Source organism: Passer domesticus, chromosome 7, assembly GCF_036417665.1.
Source record: "Passer domesticus isolate bPasDom1 chromosome 7, bPasDom1.hap1, whole genome shotgun sequence".
Classification (NCBI taxonomy): domain Eukaryota; kingdom Metazoa; phylum Chordata; class Aves; order Passeriformes; family Passeridae; genus Passer; species Passer domesticus.
Genome location: NC_087480.1, coordinates 42,059,054 through 42,079,294, shown reverse-complemented (window position 1 = coordinate 42,079,294; position 20,241 = coordinate 42,059,054). Strand labels below are relative to the sequence as shown.

The following is a 20,241-nucleotide window of genomic DNA, read 5'->3' as shown; positions in this document are numbered from 1 at the left end:
GTGCTGGCAACACACTGAGGCTTCAGATCTTGGTGGACAGCGTTGCACTCCACCAAGGTTTTCTGTTTGTAACTCTGTGCCATGACCCCCAGTGAACAGAAATTTGGAGGACACAAAGAAGTAGACAACCCAAACTAACCAAAGAAATATTCTGCCATGTAATCCCATGCTCAGCAATAAAATAGAGAGGAGGGAGTGCTTCCTCTGTCACTCAAATGAAATAAGTGGTGCTCAAAGAGAACAACAGACAAAATAGTAATGTAGGCTCTCAGCAGCCCAGTTTCCAGCAAGGAGACAAGAATTAATAGAAACAAATATTTTTGAACTGAACATTAAAGTCAACAGAACAAAACCTGGATCTGAGGCTGGGTATTTTGTATAAACAAGCACCACCTCTTTCCAGATGTACCTCTGGCTCACCTTTATAAATGGCTAAACCTCAAGAATTGTCCTTTTCTTCTTCTCACAGAGCATCTCAGGCTTGCCTGAGAGGCAAAGGGGAAAGGAACCCTGGTTGGCATAATTTTCATTGTCAAGATTCATTTTTTCAAGCTGAGATTTTCAAGCTTCCAAGCCTTACAATGGGAAAAAACCTACTGAGAACACAGCCACAAGTGGTTCTTATGCCCTAATTACAGTGCTTTCTCAATTTCTCACCCATCAGAGGACACATCTCTTCTCACATACAAGGGGAAGGAGAGAATGTCTGTGACCGAGTGTGATACTGTTAACAAGAGCATTTAATTGGGACACATTTTTGCATCCCACATTAGGTGTGACTCTTCGTTATGTGGTATGTTCACGGGTGACAGGAAAATTATGCCTTACATCTGCAGAGATGTGTAAATGCCTCATTAGCTTTAATAATTATCTGTTAGAAGGGCAGTTCCACAAGAAAATCTCTCTTACTGAAAAATGAAAGGGACACAAAAAAACCAGTGCAACTGAATCATCACTGTCCTTGCTGAGTTAATTCACTTGTCCAGAAATATTTTTATAAACACATGAGTAATGAATGTTACATTGTAAAATATACATGAATGGGCTATATCACAAAAAGGTTATCAAGTAGCCCATGAAATCAGACACAGACTGTATTTTCAGACCTAAGCTAAATTCAGCCTGAATTTATGTTAATTCACATACGAGAGAGAAAAGAAAAAGAAGGTGGAAACGAAAAGATGTTGCTGTGACAAGTTACAAATTAAGCTTTTTAGGAACAACTTTAAAAAAACCTGCAAGTATCAAAAATCAGTAGAATATTACTGATTCTCTATAGCTAAATATAATAATAATAAATATAATAATAAATTTTAAAAACCCCACACAAAACAAAAAAGCTACAGCACCTTCCTGGCACAAGGCATGTTATCCTGATAATAAAAAGTTCTCAAGGAAAGCTATACTATCCCACTTACATTGACAGCTCAGTTTTACAGCTAAATAAGGATTATATAAATCTTGGAGACCAAAACAAACCATTATCAACTTCTCACAATGAGAAAGTGGTGAGACAAATGAAGCACAACCTTCACAGTAGCAAACTACACATTGTGACACATCATTAAACAAAAAACTTAACCAGTTTATTATATTTAACATATTTACAAAATAGTACAAATTAAAGTACTGTAACTCCATTATTGCATGACATAAAACAACTCCATACAGGCAAAAGCAGCACATGAAAGAGATGCTCCAGAATACTTAGGAAGTCTTTGGTACTCAAAATATAGTTTAAGATGCAGCATTAACTCAATGAATACAGGGCATTAAACACAGACAATGATATGCAGATTTACACCACAAAAGTAAAGTTTACCTATGGCTTTCATTCTTCTCAAAGGATGACTGCTGGACTTAGAAATTGCTTAAAAGCTTTACAACATTTTTAGGATGGAGAGAATACTCAAAATTATTCTAAAGCCAAGCTGTTGAAAATGACTGTTATAGTTTTCAACTCTTACTGAATTTAACTGCCTCTTCTCAGAACTATATGACAGTAAAGCACCCAACACTTCACAGACCTAGAGCCTATTCCTCTGCCCCTTAAGCAGACAAAACTGGGAAGGAATCATCTTCGTCTCCTTAAGGAATATAGGATTAAGCTCACAGCAGACAATCAAACTGCGTGGCAAAACATGATCAAAGACTGCTTACTCTAGCCTACACTGCTGTACACATCATTTACAAAATTTTTATGCATCATCTACATATTTACAGATGCTCTCAATTACTCCATCAAGTAATGTACTCAACACAATCACAGTTTACATAATTTTGAGGTAAATCCTTGAAAGTTAGAGCATTGTCAGAATTTCATCTGCAAGGCTGAATCTCTCAAGTTTCTAAGGAGAAGCTCCTCTCTTTCCCCTGGTCACACAGCACTGCCTGTAGGTGTGGCAGGTGGGTAAGACACTTGCAGAGATGAAGGGGATTTTGTGAACTCCCTGTGTTGTGCTTGATTCTTCTCGATGGCCAGGAAAGGCCTGAAAGAAGCAAAGAATCCTGAAGGCAGCCAAAGAGCAACCCAAATATGCACTAGCAGACTCTGCTCTGTGGACAAATAGTGGAGATTACGGTGCTTGTAGACTGGGAAAGCACTGCAGGGTTGAATCATGCAGTGTCAGTGCACACTAATTTTAAGATGCCAACAAAAAAAGAGAACAGGCAAAAAGCAAAAGAGAGGATGAATTATCTTCATTTAAGAGCTTGATTTTCTTTCAAGTTCTCAAGTGACATTACTTAAATATTTAGAACTGCATATCTGAAGACATCATCCACATTGGTTTTAGCTTGTAACTACATTTCTACCTCTTCATAATTTCAGGAAACACTGCCTCACCGAGCAGTGGACACCACTCTACAAGGCCTGATCTTTCATGCTGGCTAACCTAGACACATTTGGGGATGTTGAGAACACTGCAACAAGACAACTCCCTCATTGAACTGCCATTAACATCCCAGGCAACAAGAAAGCAAAGGGTAGAAAGAAGTTTGCAAGTTCCATTTGCAGTCACAAAGGGTGATAGAAACTCTGTGTAACTAGGAAAAGACAGTACTGAGTTGAAAGCATCGAAGCTCATCCAAATCAGTCAAGAGGTTAAGATAAACACTTTTGCTCTTGAGAAATGGCATCATCTTGCATTAGTATTTTCTCCTTCAGAATAAGTCTACAATATTTATTTAATGTTATTGCTGAAAACCTTCAACTCATCTTGTCATGACTATCCCCCAGTTGCACTTTTGTTGTCAGCTGCTTAAATGAAAAAACCTCACATAAAAAGGCTTGAGATGACAACAAAAGGATCACACAATTCCACTTTGTGAATGTTTTTTAAAGCCATTCCACATCACTACACCTTTTTAGAATGCCTTTAAATAGATTGTTAGAAGATCCAGGCAGGACCTCTAAGTAGCCAGTTAAGTAATTTCATATGCATGAATGCTACTCATATTTACTACACATTTTCTTCAGAGTGTTTTTGTGAGTGTAAAATGGTTTGTAAGCTGATAAGTAAAGTAGTTTGATGTCTCAAGACAAGTCTACTGACTATACTTTATGCCCACTGGAATGATTGAAATCTGTTTTTTGCATGCAATGATAAGAAATAATAAGCCTTCATCTCCTTGTACCATCACAGATGTTAGCTGGAAGAGAAATGTTAAATATTCAGCCGTTGCTAGTACTCATGGTCTAGTACAGGGTGAAATGAAAAGGAACAAAGAATTTTGTTTTCCAGAGATCTTCTGGGAAGGTGAGGGTTGGACTTTGCACTGATCCCCAGGGATGGCAAACTGGCAGCTTGTTTCTTGCACAGCTCTGGGGAAGGTAATAATCTGTCAGCCCAAACTTCTGTATAAATCCCAACATGAAGACTGGAAGGTTCAGACAGGCAAAAATGTTGCTGTTTAAATACTTAACAAGACCAATAACACATTGAAGATACAAATTTTTACAATCCCTGAAACTGCTGATCAGCAGAGGATAGTTTTTAATTCATTCGTCCTCTTCAACATAAGTTGATGGAAACCAGCCCACCTAAAAGGGGAAAAGCAGAACAAAATAATATATGAGATACACAAGGGTTTTTTTTAATAGCTGAGCTAGGCACAACAAGGATGGGTCTGTTCAGTAAATATGTTAATAAGATTATAAAGATAAAACTTGGCTGACCTGACACAGAGTAAGTACCCTCAATAAAAGAAAACTTGCAGATATGACAGTTTGGAGACCAACACCCTCTATGTCACTTCCTCCCCCAAAAAAATCTAAAACACATTTGCCCAGATCGGAAGTCTAAAAGTTCAGAAAATGCCAACAGGCATTTCTTCTTACTACAGGGAAGACACTACTATTTTTTGAATGAGAAGTTAAACTTTTAACAAGCTCTAGTCAGGTCCACAGAATCCTCTTCTAAAGGAAACACTGACTGATTTAATTGCTTTACATGGAGTTGAATTCCACTGCCACCAATGACAGGACACCACGCCACACAGGTGTTACACATGACACAATGAGACAGCAGAGTCTAGTGTCCTACACTTCAGAAGTTATAAAGTTATCTATATTCTGAAATTAATCCTGTGCCAAATAAAGTTTAGGTAAGACAAAGTGATGTAATGTCATATATTTCTTATTTTATGTATTTCCTTTAGGTTTCTTCAGATTTCTTTATACCTAAAGTGAATTTAACATTCATAAAAAGAACTCAAAACCAAATATAGAGCACAACTAGAAGGGGTGACTGCAGAAATATTTAGACTACCTTGCCAAAATATCTCCAGAGGTGAGTTTATAATGTCATGTCCAGGACATGAAAGTTGCCAAAGAATGCCAACATGTAACAGGGCATCTGTTAGAATGTGGGCAGCTGCGTCACAATGAGTTGTTCAGCTTTCTTCACATGTAAAATGTATGTAGCACAATGGGTATTTTTTCTTCTTCCCTATTTTTTCTGTCTAACTGACTATTTTAAAAGCTTTAACAGTTTAACATAACCAAGCTTATGTACACAATAAAAAAGATTCTTCAAATTTCATAAAGCTGTAAGTCTGGACATTCACTTCAACTGCACTTGCAACTATCATTTCCAGCTTCAGACAATTTACATTCTTCTCACATTCCTTGACCCTGCATCTCAGCACTTTAAACATGGAAAGAGCAGTCCCAAATGCTTCTGACTAATCTGCATTATAAGGCAGTAAACTAAGATTGAAACAATAAACCCTTTATAGGTCAAAACTGAAACTTCACTTCCAAGTCTCAGAGCAGGGTGTAAAGTGAGTTCATAAAAATCCCTGCTAAATATGTCACTTCATCTGGGCCACATTCCTAGAGATCAAAGAAGCAGCCTTCTATAAAAAGGTGGTTGATTCCATTGCATTGCGTTCTGGCAGAAAGATGTGGGAAATCATTCTGTGGTAAAGTGCTAAAGAGAGTTCCACAGCATTAGGAGCCTGACCCCAAATAGCTGCACAAAACAGTTCAAGAAAGGTCAACTGTAGCAGTGCTATTAATCCTGGTTATTTTCCAAACATATAACCTTGCCCAAATATTCAGCCTGGTAGGTCACATTAAATAACCAATAATTTAGATGCTGGGAAAGCTACCTGGCAAGAGTTCTGCCTTGCTTCTATGAAACAAAGATGAGAACATGTTCTGTCTTTTGAATTTAAATACACAACGTAGGAACACTTTTTTTTTGAACAAAATCACTGTCATTGAAGGCGGAAAAAAACACAGGAAAAGAAAAATAAATAGTCTTACCCTTCCATTTACTTCACCTCTCCACCAGCCATTGGCACTCATCTTGGTGTAAATTTTGACAACGTCCCCCTTCAGCAATGACAGCTCTCGCATGTCTCGTGCACAGAAGTCATACCTGGCTATGGCAATGCCAATCACCTTCGGGCTCAGCACTGCAAGGAAGCAGATGGTGATATTGTTAGGGCTGCTTAAATGAAGGCTACCAAACTACTGTAAACAGAAATACTGTAAAATATAAAACAGGGACTCGACAGCAACATACGCTGGCATTCATTTTGTGCAAAAACATCTGCACTACAAACATCAAGAAGATTTAAATATAGGTTAATGGTGAAAAAGCTGAAGGGATTTTTTGTTATTTTTTGTATAGTCCTCTTTATTTTTAGAAGAAAAATCAAACTAGATGAGCCATAAATAAAATATTCCCCACCCTGAGATTGCTAAATACATTTGCAATTATTTTATTCTTGTGCTTCATAATAAAACTTGCTGCCAGGTATATGCATCAACATATTTTACAGGTCACTAATTTCTTTCCAAAAGAATTATTAGCATTTACAGTTGATTTAACTTCAGACCTCTAATGAAGCAAAACAAACAGAATAAGGCGCTGTTCTTTCAAAAAACAACTCTCCCAAGTTAAATATTAATGCACTTAAAACTGCAAGCTAACATCAGCATGAGCAAAAACTTACAGACTTTCTACAGGAAATTTACACGGATCATTTGTCACAATCTGCATTAATATTGACTGATGTAAATCTATTCTTTTCAGGAGTTTGTTTTGTAAATCACCATTGAATTTTTCTATAAAATTAAGGTTCAGTGAAATTAACACTTTATAGTTTTACAGTACTTCAACACAGAAGAATTTTGCCAATGGACATTTTAAACAATAAAAAGCTGTTAAGAATTTTTAAAAAGCAAAGGTACAAAAAGCCTCACTTCAAAAACCATCCTTGTTCCAAATAGTTTTATAAGAAATTGTTCCAACACTGATGTAGAATGTTCAAACTTGCAAAAGAAATCCTCAACAATTCCAGTGTGAGAACAGTAAGAGGACAGTAGGCATGGCCTAACAGATAAAAGACCTTGGACTTGAGCATTTTAGAAAGAATATCTACTACCCCATGGCATTTTGCAGTTGGATTATTTGGCCAAGGCATTTTTCAGGTTTTTTTTCCCATTAATGCCACTGTTTTCCTATGTAAATTGCTGCAAGAGGAGTCCAGGAGCACAGGCATCCTTCCTTTGAAAAGATTTCAGATTAATTCATATGATCATGATGGATGACTTGATATAATGTACATAAATCATCTCTGTCCTCAGAACCCTTTCACATCTCTTAGAAATGCCCAATCTTCATTAGGAAATGCCTTTAAGATTCTAGTTTGGTGGTGCCTTCAACATTATAATACTATTTTTGGTTCATATGTAGATACCTTTAATTTAAATCAAGAACCCAAAACACAGCAGACAAGCTAAGAAACATTAACAGTTTCAGTTCTGCTTGTGTTTAAGTTTTCTTCTGCCTCCACTGGATCATAGATATGTAATAGTATTAGATATCTGAAAATCATATGTTCAAATACTTTCAGTTTAAAGAGAAAATACAAACAATTTATTTTAAACTAACAATACAATGTTTAAAATCTTGTTAGATGTATCACAGAAACAGAATGCCTAAAAAGCAGTTTTGACAACAGATAATGCCCCAGTTTATATCACATCACTAAAGTTTAGTCCAACATTTCTGACTGCTTATGTAGAGTATGCTTATCAGACATTGATAAATTACATAAAAGATGCCATATAACAGAATCAGCCTCTCAGCTTATTGCTTATATTGATGTTACAAAACTCTAGGTGATATATTAAGGACATCAAAGCTTAAACATGCTTTTTTCCCCCTCTTAGCCAGTCAGATGCAGACGCTACTTGTTTAGATCCTGACATGAATGTAATGTCCTATACCTTATCAGCATTGCAGTAATCAATTTTACAGGGAAAGAGCACATCATGGGCAGCAATTGTTTTGGAGAAAGAAGAAAGAAGAGCAGTTATTGACTGGAGGGTCAGTAAGCACTCCCAGGCATGCAGCATTCACTGACGGATTTGGAGAAGCACTGCAGGATGCAAGGAGTGATTCTGGGGAGCAGAGTATAATTTCAGATTCTAGAAAGAAGATAAAGGGGCAAGGAAAAATTACAGGAAGCAAAGGTGAACAAATTTTGGAAAATGGGGAAGAAAAGAACTAGGAAGGGAAGAAATGCATAGAAAAATAATAAAGATAGAAAATAGCAAGGAAAATTAGGATAGAGAAGAAAGAGGAGCACATCTGGGAGAAAGGAGGACTTCTGACTCTTTTTCAAGTCACAAAGCAGAGAGGAAAAGGAGAAAAAAGCAAGAGAAATCAAAACCATATATCTTCAAAAGTCTTGAGGCAGAAAGCAGCAGAATTCAGATTAATTTAGAATCCAAGATCCATATTTTCAAATAAAAGTGAAGCTCATGATAGGAAATATATAAAAGAAAGCCAGATGAGTGATGGAATACAGGAAAATGACAGTGCTAATTTTGGAAAAAAATATTAACCATATCTCTCTGCTGACACAATCACAAAAACACCTTGAGTAGAGACTATCAGCCCTGAATACCCAATTAGTGCTGTCCCAGCATAAATTAAATTGAGGGAAGACAACACATGGAAAGGACACCTGGACAGATGGGAAAGAATGAACATTGAGTGAAGGACAGAAAGAGGATAGCTACAGGAAGAACACAGAGAATGGGATTAACAGAATAGATCCATGGAAAGAAATGGCCCAACAGGTGAATGAGAAATTAAAGGGAGGGGGGAGGGAAGGAGAAAGTGTTAAAAAAGAAAATATGTTGTTAAAAACAGTAATAAATACATCTTGTGTAATAGAAGGGAGATACTCAGAGAGCTAATTGGAAATAGAGCGAGAAGTCCAAAGGAGGCAACTAAAAAGTGCATATGTGAATGAGAAAAATGTGTTTTTACTTAATCCAGCCTTTCCTTCTGCAAACAGAAGATGATGGCTACAGGAACTATCATCAGCTTTGACTTACACTGGAGTATGTTGGACATTAACAGTGAAATAGATGTGCTGCAAATGAATTTTAATACTAGTTTGAGCCCCTGATGATGCATCTGGGGTGCAAACAACAGAGGTTCCTGTGATCACAGCAGGCTGGTCTAGCTCACATGCTTGAATTCCATGAAGGTCAATGTAGTATTATTAAAGCTGAGAGTAGTTGTTTCTCTCTCCTTGTGCTCTGGCCTCCTCATAAATCTGCAGCCATTGCCCTGAGGGTTGCTCCTGTGTATTAGTTTCCAAGCTCCTTGAAGCCTTGTACATTTACTTGTACATTTACTGTTTCACCAAACCTCAGTGCCCTTATCCAGGCACAGGCAGCACCTTCAGTAGTGCTCAGCAGTCAACTTAACCTTCTCCTGTGTTACCAGCTTCCAGATCAGCAGAACTAAGTCAACTCTGAAGATACTTTTGAAAAAAGATACTTGTAATACCATGAAATAAGTATTTGGTCTTCTAATGTAGGCAAATTATTGGGCTATTTTTAAAAAGAAGCTTTACTACAAACATATGAAGCAATGCAGCTTAGCACTCAGAATATAATGGGTAGATATGCTTAATTAAGCACTGCAGATCAATATTTCCCTTTAATATTTTGTACTTGTGTAACAAAATACTTAAATTGGCCTATTATGATATGTAAGACATTGAAGTGATACCTATTATTGTAGTTATTAATGAGTTTTCTGATACAGCAGTTTTTCACATGAAAAGAAAGAACATCATTATCATTTATTGAAACCTCATTATGGGAATATATGGAAATGCGTGATAAGGTTAAAGTGAGTGAGTCTTGACTGCTGTTCTATCACCATAGGCTACTTCACAATTTTGTTCTCATGGAACAGAAACCAGTTTCAGTAAGAATGGAATTTACAGTCAAGTACTGGGCAGCTGAATGCAAGATGTCCTCTCCTATCCCTGCCCAAAAGGACAAAAGCCCACAGTATTTACCTTGAGCAAAGAGCTAAAACTTAACTCCATGCTGTTTCAGATCAGGTGAATGCTTCAGGGAGTCCAGCTGAGCGTCATCACCACAGGGCAAACAGCTACACCAAAATGGCTCTCTACAGAGGTGTCCCTTTATAAAAGCAAATATCAACTGGAAGGGCACCTTCTAGCTTGGATTCTCAGTCATTGTTGTGACTACTGAAAGGAAGTATCTGCCCAAAAAATGTATGTATGTAATGGAAGAAACAACTGAGGGGCAAAACATCCAAGTGTAGTCTAAGACATGGAGACTGAAATCTCTGGGGTGAGTCAAGGGAGGGTCACCAGAGATGCTCTCAGCACAAGTAAGCTCAGTAAGCATTCTCCTACAGAGCTGCCACCTTCTTTTCCCATCAGGAAACTATGGAAAGCCCCAAGAATCCTTCTTAGAGCACTAAATAATTTGGACAACCTCTGTGGAGCAGGTGTAAAACATACTGCCCACTGAGATCTTGATGATTCCATCTGCATTTGTGCTTGACTCCTCCCTTCCCTAGAGCAAAAGCCGGACCCAATCCTGCTGTGCACACCCCAGGCAGTGTTCTCCACCCCGTACACAAAGGCAGGCCAGTGTAACGTGAGCAAGTACTACATTTTGCACATCAGTAGCTCCTTCCATGTGCTCCTCAAAGGCATTCACCTTTCTACTGGCAAAATTCTTCTTAAATTGTCCAGCGGAGCAGTTCACCTCTTTGCAGACCAGATCTTAGAGATCAGAGTAGGTGATACCCATACTGATGCAGTGACTGAGGCTACCAGTGTTAATACTTTTAGCATTTTTATGCAGCCTCTTGAAATGATTGCATCTATTAAAGCCAGAGATGGTTAAATGGAAAAAAAGAAAACCATATTTAGAAAGCAGATGGGCAAAATTAATTAACAATGTTAATGCAGAATTTAAAGAAAGCATTCTCTACAAAAAAAAAACTACTGTATTCTAAGATGCTACTGCAGTATGGTTTGCTGCAGGGATGGGACGAATGTATTATTTACCAACAAGCAATGAGATTTCTATGTTTGTGCATTTGAACAAATACATTAAAAATACATAGCTCATAGATGTCAACTGCACAGCAAATTAACAGTCAAGTGGTCACTGATGGAATCTGATGCAACTATTGAGCTTTGCAACTCCTGTTCAAACTGCTCACTGCAATAAGCAGTAATATTTCAAAAGTTTAAGAGTTTTATTTTTGTTACATTCCAAGAAAAACAAGTAATAACTCAGTTTTTGGAGTCAGAGAAGAGCTGAAGTATTAGATTCGTCCCTTCCCTCACTTGCTGCACACAGAAACAACAGAAGCAAATTTAGAAGAAATATAAAAGCAGTAAAGCAGTACCTGACCAGAAAGGAGTGGAGGAAGGGGGAACAAAGCTGTAGTCTGGAGGAGTTACAAAAGAAAACCCACAGAACAAAGAAGGGGCTTAGAGGAAAAAAAAGAGAAAAAGAGAAAAGCAAAAGAACATTGAAATATTGGCATAAGATTTAAATAATAGTTTTTTAACTATATAATTCATTGATATTAAGGAAACTAAGGTTCCCTACTGAGGATGTCTGCAAGGAAATTGACTGTAATAACCAGAAAATTTGGATCTATGATTTAATTTTTAACAATTGCATTTTTCAAAGAGTAAAGTTGGAAGAAGTCACCCATTTCGGACTTCAGAGAAGTAAATTGTAACTGCAGCCTCCTGCAAATATTTTCAGATTTAACACAAGTTTTTTACATTCTTCTTGTGCCCCACTTCTTACTATTACAAAAGCAAGAACTCATGCATACATAAATCCTTCTAAGCCCAGCAACACTAGTCACATGCCCTTAATTAGGATACAGTCTAAGCTGACCTGGAGTCAACTCCAAACTATGGCATGGAAAAGAAGTATGCATTCTGCTCTGTAAATCATTAACATCAATAGGAATTCCACAGCTAAACCACATCCTCTAAGGCCCAAACAGAACTGCTCATATTTGCAGTTTCCCCAACTTGGAAAAAACCTCTTGAACAAGCAAAAAAAGCTTGGCCTAGGCAGAACCAGCCCCTATAGCAGTTTCCCTGGGTGAAAGCCACAGGTGCCCTTGCTCTGTTGTCAACAAAACTAGGGGCAATGTACTTTTAAATGCAAAAATTAGATGAAATTATCTAGAATTGCTTCAAGTGAAACTAGAGTTTATTGACCTGCTCTCACATTTTGTCCCTCTTTTGAAGAGGCAATAAAGATACATAGTGTACATGTCTAATGAAGTTGGGATCTTTGCTCCCAGCTGCGATTTGGAAAGGTACATCCATCTCAACTGGATAAATGATAATGCAGCCTCTAAATTATAGCTAATAATATCTGTAATTACTGAACAGGAATTTTCCTTCAAAAAGTAGCAGGGTTATATTTATCACTTACAGCTACTTCTCTGAATTTATTCTTCTGACTACACATGAAACACAGTAATTTTGCTTCAAAATGGTACTTGCAGGAATGATGACTAGAATGATTTTATGCAAGAATCCATGGTGGAGGTAATGGTACAGCTTTGTGCATCTTACCTGGATGACAACAGATGCATTTGTGACAAGCAAACTACAAGCATGAATAAAATAAACAGAACTGATACTGTATTTTAACAGTGCTAAACCTTTCGTTTAGAAATAAAAAATATCCCACAAGACAAACCAACAGCATTTTAGGTTAGTGTCTCACAGGACAAGAGAAGCGTGGCTCCAGGGCCTCTTACACTCTGGAAGCTCCCTTCTGATCCTTCCCGTGATGATGCTCTCTCCACCTCTAACACGGAATGGACTATCTGGGATGCATGAGGGGTTCCTTTACACTGTAGCTAACAGCTCTGTGGGGAATTGTGCTACACAAACCAAGAGGGCCACTTGACTCAAAAGCAGTGCCCATGCTTAGAGGCAAACTAAAAACCTGCCTTTACTTCTCCAGAAGCGCAATGGCAGAGTGGAACAGCAACCCACAGGAACACACCCAGGTTAGGTGCTGTATGGAGGATGGCTGGTCTTTAACTGAGCAGACTTTATCCCAATTTTTTTTCTCTGGTATAGCTGGAGGTTTGGTTTTGTGTGTCAAATTCTGGACAAGTAAACCTATGTGGGCAAGGAAATCCTGCTAGATTTCTACAGATAACTGATCTGTTTTGATGACAGGGTGTTGGTGTTGGCTTTAAGCAGAAAGGCTGAATTCCTTTGATTCCTTAAGGGTTGGGATGATACTTGCTTTGTTTTACTTTACTAACAGATTCTTTCACACAGTTAATGCATTAAGCATTAGTAGGCAGTTAATGCATTAAGCACAAGTAGGACGTGATAACTAGTTAATATACCTACTCCTAGTTAACTGACAAAGAAAAATATCACTCAGGTAGAACTTGACTTCATTATTTAGGTTACATTAAAATTGAAATTTCATAAAGATTCTAATTTCTCGATATGATTGTGCTCTGCATCAGCAAATCAGAATAAAGTGCCATTATTCCACTCCACAGCGTAATGTCCACTTTTCTTCCCTTTTTGCCTTTATTTCATTAACTGGTTGATCATTCCTGTAATCTAATGTAAGAATTAGTATTTTTCTGTGGAGCAAAACAAAACTTGGTCATACTGTCTGTGTCTAGAAAAGCCTAAGACTGAAAAACTAAGAAGAAAGGACATACAATTTCCTAAAAAATCTTCCCAATTAAATTGAAGTTCTATATTGACAGAAGTAAACATCTGACAGCTTTTACAACCACATTAAAAGAAGTGTACAATGAATATAAGAACAACACAGGTGACATCTGCAAGGAGATGCAGATGTCACCTGTGTTGTTGGAAATACAAAGTTCTAACCCAGGTGGGAAGCCAGAAACCGGAAAGGCAAAATAACTATCCCACTAGGAGATTTTTATTCTAAAAAATTGTTCTAAAAATCAGGTAGATGCTGAAGCAAGAATTAAATTCCATGAAAATTTAAGAAGTTACAAGATGACTTATTATGATTCATATTAGAAATCTCAAGTTAAATTAAATACCAGTTGTTTTTCTTTTCCCAAATGGCTAGATGAAAACATAACAAATACCAAAAAAAATTAACATACGTCTTTCTTATTCTTTTCTGGGAAGTAAAGTCAATTTAGTATTGCCATCCAATTTCACAGCAGCTCAAAGACCTTGGCAGCAGAAAATGATAAAACTCTGTCAAAGTCTGCAGTGCTTCAACTAATGTTTTTTGGAAATACTTTTCCCACTTATTCTGTCAGTTATATATCCTGAAAAAAAAGCTGATGTCTTTTCAAAAGTGGCTTCATTAAAAAAATCCAGATATGTGAATAGTATAGAGAAAAATACTGCATTAAACCCAAATCCTTCTTTAAATTAGCTTCAAACTGCCAAAGCCCATTGTATTCACTAGCTTCAGCCTCGTGCTGAGTAGCTGCAAAATGGGAAAAATATGAAGTGCCCCCTCTCTCTTCACCTACTTTGTCTGGCTTCCTTCAAACAACTATTTTTTTTTGCACTTTGATTATGTGGAAAGAGATCAAAAACATCAGCTGTGTGGTGGTCCTCAGTGAGGGCTGTGAGTAAACTCCATGTCCAAACGCTGCCCCACATGACTTATTTGCTTCCTCTACTAAACCAAACCACAGCCTCAAGTTGCCCAAATTCTAAATTCAGCCCAGCAGGGTTCAAGGCCTTTCTTACATCAGCTTGGTAAAATGAACAAGACAGCTTAAAACCCGAGCAGAGTGACCCTGATGGACTAATAATCATGGACATTTTGGTTAAACAAGAAAAACAAAACAAACAAGAAAAAAAAAACAAAAACCAAAACAACAAATGAAACACCACACTGATGGAGGCACACTTTACTGTCCAATCCATGAAAGGAAGTGTCATTCAGAGTCTAGACAGAGCAGCAGAATTATGGAAATCTATTAGATTTTACATGAGGAGTTTGGGAATTGAAAGGTTTTTCAGGTCAGTTTGGTCGAAGACAAAACCTGCAGTTTGCACCAGCACAGTTTGTAGCATCAAAGGGCTGATAGTTACTGTAGCCCTTCCTCATCCCCTGGACTAAAATGAGAGCATCCCTCAGTCATTTCTCTTGCTCTCCCACATACTGCCTAAAAGGTCTTGTAAAAGATGGTGTTTTCTTTTGTATGATGACTGAAGTGAATGAGGATGTACCACAAATCTTGTATCCTGTAAAGCAGGAAAGGATTGAGCTCTGGCAGAACAAGAAGCTGGTGGATAGTATAGATATATTCAAACTGAGATACATTCTAACTGGCCTAAGGAAAAAAACAGAAAACAATCTGGTTCCTCTCACAGTCAATAATAACACAAAAAAAATGCAAAGTAAATCAAGCAGGACATGTTCTCTCAACAATTAAAGCCTCAGTGCTGTGCAGAGGCAAGGGATGAGGCAAGCACAAGAGATGGCAAGAGGAAGAGAGAAGCACAGGGAGACCACGAGCTAAGGGGAGAGCAAAGAACAGGGCAAAGAAATTCACCAGGAATTGACATGAACACCACAGAGAGGAGACAACTGACAGAAGTCCTGGGAAGCAGTGAAGGAGAACAGAAATGGAAAGATGAATTGGGAAGTAGAGACTGCACATGAAATGCCAGGGACACGCTGGTTTCTCACATTGATTTGTCCTAAATTATCTTCACTTTAACTAGGAGAGGAAGAAAGCCTCCAAAGTTACAGAAATGTTATGGAACAGAGGCAAGCAAGAAAACAAAAGCTCACAAACACAGCAAATGAAAGTAACAAAGCCACCACCATCATCACAAAGACTAGACTGGGCTTTCAGGGCTTTTACAGCAGTCTTCGTATTGTTAAAATCCCCATTAATTTTTATTTTCCTCTTATTATCTGTTACAGTACCAAGATGCAGCCAATGACTGCAGAACAGCAAATCTAATATTTGCTCTTTGACAAAAACATTATATATTTTCCAGAGGCCAGACACGTGGTAGGTTTTATCATTAACATTGAACCTGTCCATGTTCTAAAAATCATGCTAACTTCCACTTAAATTGTAATAGCTTAAATAAAGGACAGCAGGTGCATTGCAAGCCTTCTCAGTTTATCTCTAAACTTCACAACTTTTTAACTGCTGTTTACATTGGACAGTAGTTCATTAACTTTTGAAGCTTAGTAAGGGAACTCTAATAAACATGCAATGTTTAAAAACGTGCATAAAAATAATTATTATATAGTAAATCTAATTTTTTTTGACACAATTATTTGGTATTACTGAGATGCTACTTCATAGGGCTATGCTACAAGACTGATTTATTTAAATCCCCTTTTAAGGATTAAAAATTGTCACAGATATTAACACTTGTAGCTGCACATATGCAAATTTCTTAAGAAACTAGGCAAGATGCAGTTTAATCTCTCACCAACATGTCTAATAGAATTTTTGAATATCGGGGAGATTTTAAGTTTGGCAGCAAGACAAGCTTGCTAGACATGTTTATAAATCTCCTGGCAGATCTGAATCTGCTTAGCTTCCAAAAATCCTAGCTAAAAGCACTGCCATAGTAATTGGTTATATGTCAATAATGGAAGATGAAAATGTTTCAAGTACCTTGTCCTTTTAATACATATATACATACACACACACATATATATTTATATGACAGAGTGTGATACACAAAAATTTATAAATCTCACCATTGCCAGCTGTTCTGTTACTCCTCTGTCCCACTGAGTTTTCAGATTCTTTGTATGGAAACTGAAGAGTAGTATCCAAACTTCGAAAACCTTCTTTGAGAGAGTGGTGCTTGTAGTATTCTACGAGTTCCTTTCAGAAAGGAAAAACACTTGCATTGGAAATTGAAACCACATACCATTCAGCATTCTGGTGCACAGCCAATGACAGCTTTATTATGTAGGTAACCTTATTTAACAATAATCTCATAGAAAATGGTTCTTTTTTTAAAATATAAAGTACCAACTTTCATATTGCCACTTAAAATTTAAACAAAATAAACCAGAAAAGACACCCCAAAAATCAGCTCAGTGAAATCTTTTTGTCAGTCAACATTTGCTGCTCCTTTAAGTTGGGCTTTGCTTTTCTGGAGTCAGGCAGAAGGCAAAGTCAGCTGCTTGCTAAGGATGGAGTGGTAAATGTCCCTGTTTTCTCAAATATCTTTTGCCATAAAAATGATGCTTATCTACACATGTATTTGTAAGTACACAGATCTGAAATAAAGCACAAGGCTTATAAGCTAACAGCAACTTCATGTGCAGATACTGAGATGATGTAAAACTTCCACAGCAGGGCAGGCTTGGGGGGTGTCAGTGCACACTGCCAGAAAAATCCACTATTTCACATTCTCCTTGTGCCCAATGCAAAAATTTCATCATCTCTGTGTGTGCATCTATACAAGCATTCATAGCTACACACAGGAATATTTTACATATATATGCAAAAATTCATATATGTAAATACAAAAGAATAGCTGACATAGTTATGTAACCCAGAAGACAAGTTACTCAAATTCCTACTCCAAAGAAGGCAACACCCATCAAAGTTCTGACAGCTCATTCTATTCCCTTGCAATCTTCAATCCCTGCCATTGTCTGTTACATTTGAATTAGCCCTAGAAATTTCAATATCACATCATTTGTACACAGAGCTAGAAAAAGATTAAAAGTGACTGGACAATTCAAAGCCAATGTACTTAAATTGATCCATTCAAATGTGGGATTTCACTCTTCAGAAATGCAAGCACAAAGCAAGGTATTTACTGTAAACCCTTTGCTTCATTCCACTTATTTAATTTAGACTTGCAAAATCAGAGTTGACCAAGCCAAGCTTAGGTCAAAATTAGGAGATCACTGTATTTAATCATTTTCTTCTACGAAAAGAAACCTCAACAAAAAAACAAACAAACCAAAACAAACAAAAAAAAAGCCAGAACCAAAAAAAGCTGCCAAAATGTTTAGCCTATAATAGCCTACATCAGTGATACTAAGAACTCTTTGGGCTTTGCTGTTTGATATCAGCACATCATACAAACTGGAAAGTCTGCAATTAAATTTACTCCCATATCATCACTGAATATCCAAACATTTAAAGAACCATGACAATACTGTGTGTGACTTGTAAGTAAGTAGTATTCAAAGTAGGATATCTGGATAAATAGAATACAATTAGCACTTTTCGCACAGTGTAAGTCTGTAAGAATTGCATTGTTTGGTAAAAGTAGTTCAAATTCCAAATGGACAGATGTTGTTTGTTGGCAAAATAAGTAAAATTGTTTTAAACTGAGGAAAAAGAAAAAATCATTTCAAGTAACAGATTCAGTTACTTTTAAAGCTTCGGTTTTAATTCCATTCTTCCATGAAAATGGTTGACTGACAACTGGCCTCTAAAACGTGATTTGCACAAATCACAGTAGCAGCTTACAAACAGATGAGTGAGGTAAGCAGTCTGTGCCAGCATGGATGGGGCTCCTCAGGAGCCTGTCACATCACCCTGCCTCACAGCAGCAGCCAAACTGACCTTTCACTGCACCCTGCTTTATGCACTCAGCACATTTTAATTACTCCGGTGGAAGTTTTTCAAATGTACTATGAAAAGTAGACACAAGAGCTCTTCTACTTTTTTGTCCCCTTCAAAGCAGTACAAAATGCTGTGTCACTGCAGATCACAACTTAATGTTTCCATGGATGCTGCCTTTGTCTCTCTTCTGCTCCCACTTTTATTTAGACTACTTTTGTTCCTCTTTTCTTTCAGAGACTTTTTCTCTTGCATCTATCCAGAACAAAGCAGTTGTTCCATGGCATGTACAAACACCACACTGCCACATGGGTATTTAACTCTCAAGGGCAGAATTCATAACTAAATCTGTGTTAGACAATAATTCTTTACTTCTTGAATGTCAGCAAGGCTAAGTTGGTAGCAGTGAGGTCCTTACACCAGAAATTTCTTCTGTCCTCTCAATTCTGTGATGCAATGCATATTCTTTTTGCTCATTTTCCATCCAACTTGGTCCTTCATTTATATTTCTGCTCTGCTTTGGAGCCTGCACCAGTGCAACAAACTGCATCACTGCCATAAGAAGAAAGCTGGCAGCATGGCTCTCCAGCTGCCGTGTTTTGCCAAGATCAGTTTCCAGCTCATCATTTGCAGGGTTCACAGGCTAAGCAGCCACCTCCTCGTGTATGTGAGCACCACCATCATTTCTGCTGCTAAACAGTGAAGAGATCTCAGGGTCCCCAGCCCTAAAACTGAACAACTCACTGGCTTGTAAGTGTGAAATGAAGATAAGAGTGCCAAAACAGCTTGGTGCATTCTTCATCAAGAAATTTATGTTCTTCCTGTTCTAATGAGCACTTACAGATTACAATTAAATCTCTCCCCACTTCTAGGATGCTCTTCTTTTACAGAGTATCAGTGGTTAAACTAAAATAATTTCTAAGGCTTCCTGGTTTTAAAGCTTCTCCCTGCTCTTCTTTTGTATTATGCTTCCTTTTTATTTAGCATTTCACATACTTGAGTATGCATGCATGAAGGCTGCTCCATAAATTTTAATCCAATTGATTCTTAAAAACCAAGATTTCCAAGGAAATCAAATTCTCCTTTCCAGATTCAGCCTAACCCCAGAGTGGGCTGATGCATGGGATTCAAAATTTCTCCTCTCTTCCACTCCACTATAAGGGACACAGTCCAGTCCTAACAATAAATATGTAGTCTTAAGCACATAAAATTATCACTTAGAGCTAAAACCATAAACATAAAAAATTAACCTATTACCAGGAGTGGACAAAATTCAAATCTTTCACTCACATAGCTTTCTGGAAATTCATAAACCAAAGTTGCTCTCTCTAACAGAAACAGCTACAAAGAAAATCTCACAATGTTAAAAAGCTAATCAATGCTTACCATTAAATTTTTAAATTTTCTATTTTCTGCAATGTGGAAATAGCCATCTCTTGTTAAAATCTTGATGTGTTTCACTTCGTTATTGTACCTGTGGGCAATGAATAACTTATGAATATAAATGTGTTTTTAATCAGACACAATCAATAATTACCTGAGGGCATGCCCCTAGAACACCACACACATAAATTCTTAAGACAAAATGTATATCTGTGCCAAAACAAAGTTGACATCTAATCAACCAAACATATTTATTAAAGTACAGCTAAAGAAGTAATCTGTCATCAGAAAAAAAAGTCACAGCTAACTGCTTATTCTAATTGGGAATTCCCATGTACTTCCTGCTTTTATATTCACATTGATCAGCAAGATGAATGCAAACAATAATTTGCATCCACAAAATGTAAAAACCCACATTTTACTGAATGGTCTGAGAAGCAAAGGGCTTTGAGTTCTCACCAAAGGC

At 37.3% G+C, this 20,241-nt stretch overlaps 1 protein-coding gene across 4 annotated transcripts in view; it reads right to left on the bottom strand.

The window, feature by feature from the left end:
• Positions 1-1,564: 1,564 nt before the first annotated feature.
• The window catches only part of VAV3 (vav guanine nucleotide exchange factor 3), a 146,002-nt gene continuing 127,325 nt past the window's right edge, over positions 1,565-20,241 (bottom strand). For 2 of the 4 annotated variants that reach the window (XM_064428028.1, XM_064428029.1), the window contains 5 exons: positions 19,779-19,866; positions 16,559-16,688; positions 11,220-11,303; positions 5,771-5,922; positions 1,565-4,042 (listed from right to left, as the gene is read on the bottom strand). In XM_064428028.1, the coding sequence (XP_064284098.1) occupies positions 4,001-4,042; positions 5,771-5,922; positions 11,220-11,303; positions 16,559-16,688; positions 19,779-19,866 (496 nt within the window). In that variant the 3' untranslated portion in view covers positions 1,565-4,000. The remainder of the gene's footprint in view (positions 4,043-5,770; positions 5,923-11,219; positions 11,304-16,558; positions 16,689-19,778; positions 19,867-20,241) is intronic. The other 2 variants (XM_064428030.1, XM_064428031.1) reach the window with 1 other exon arrangement.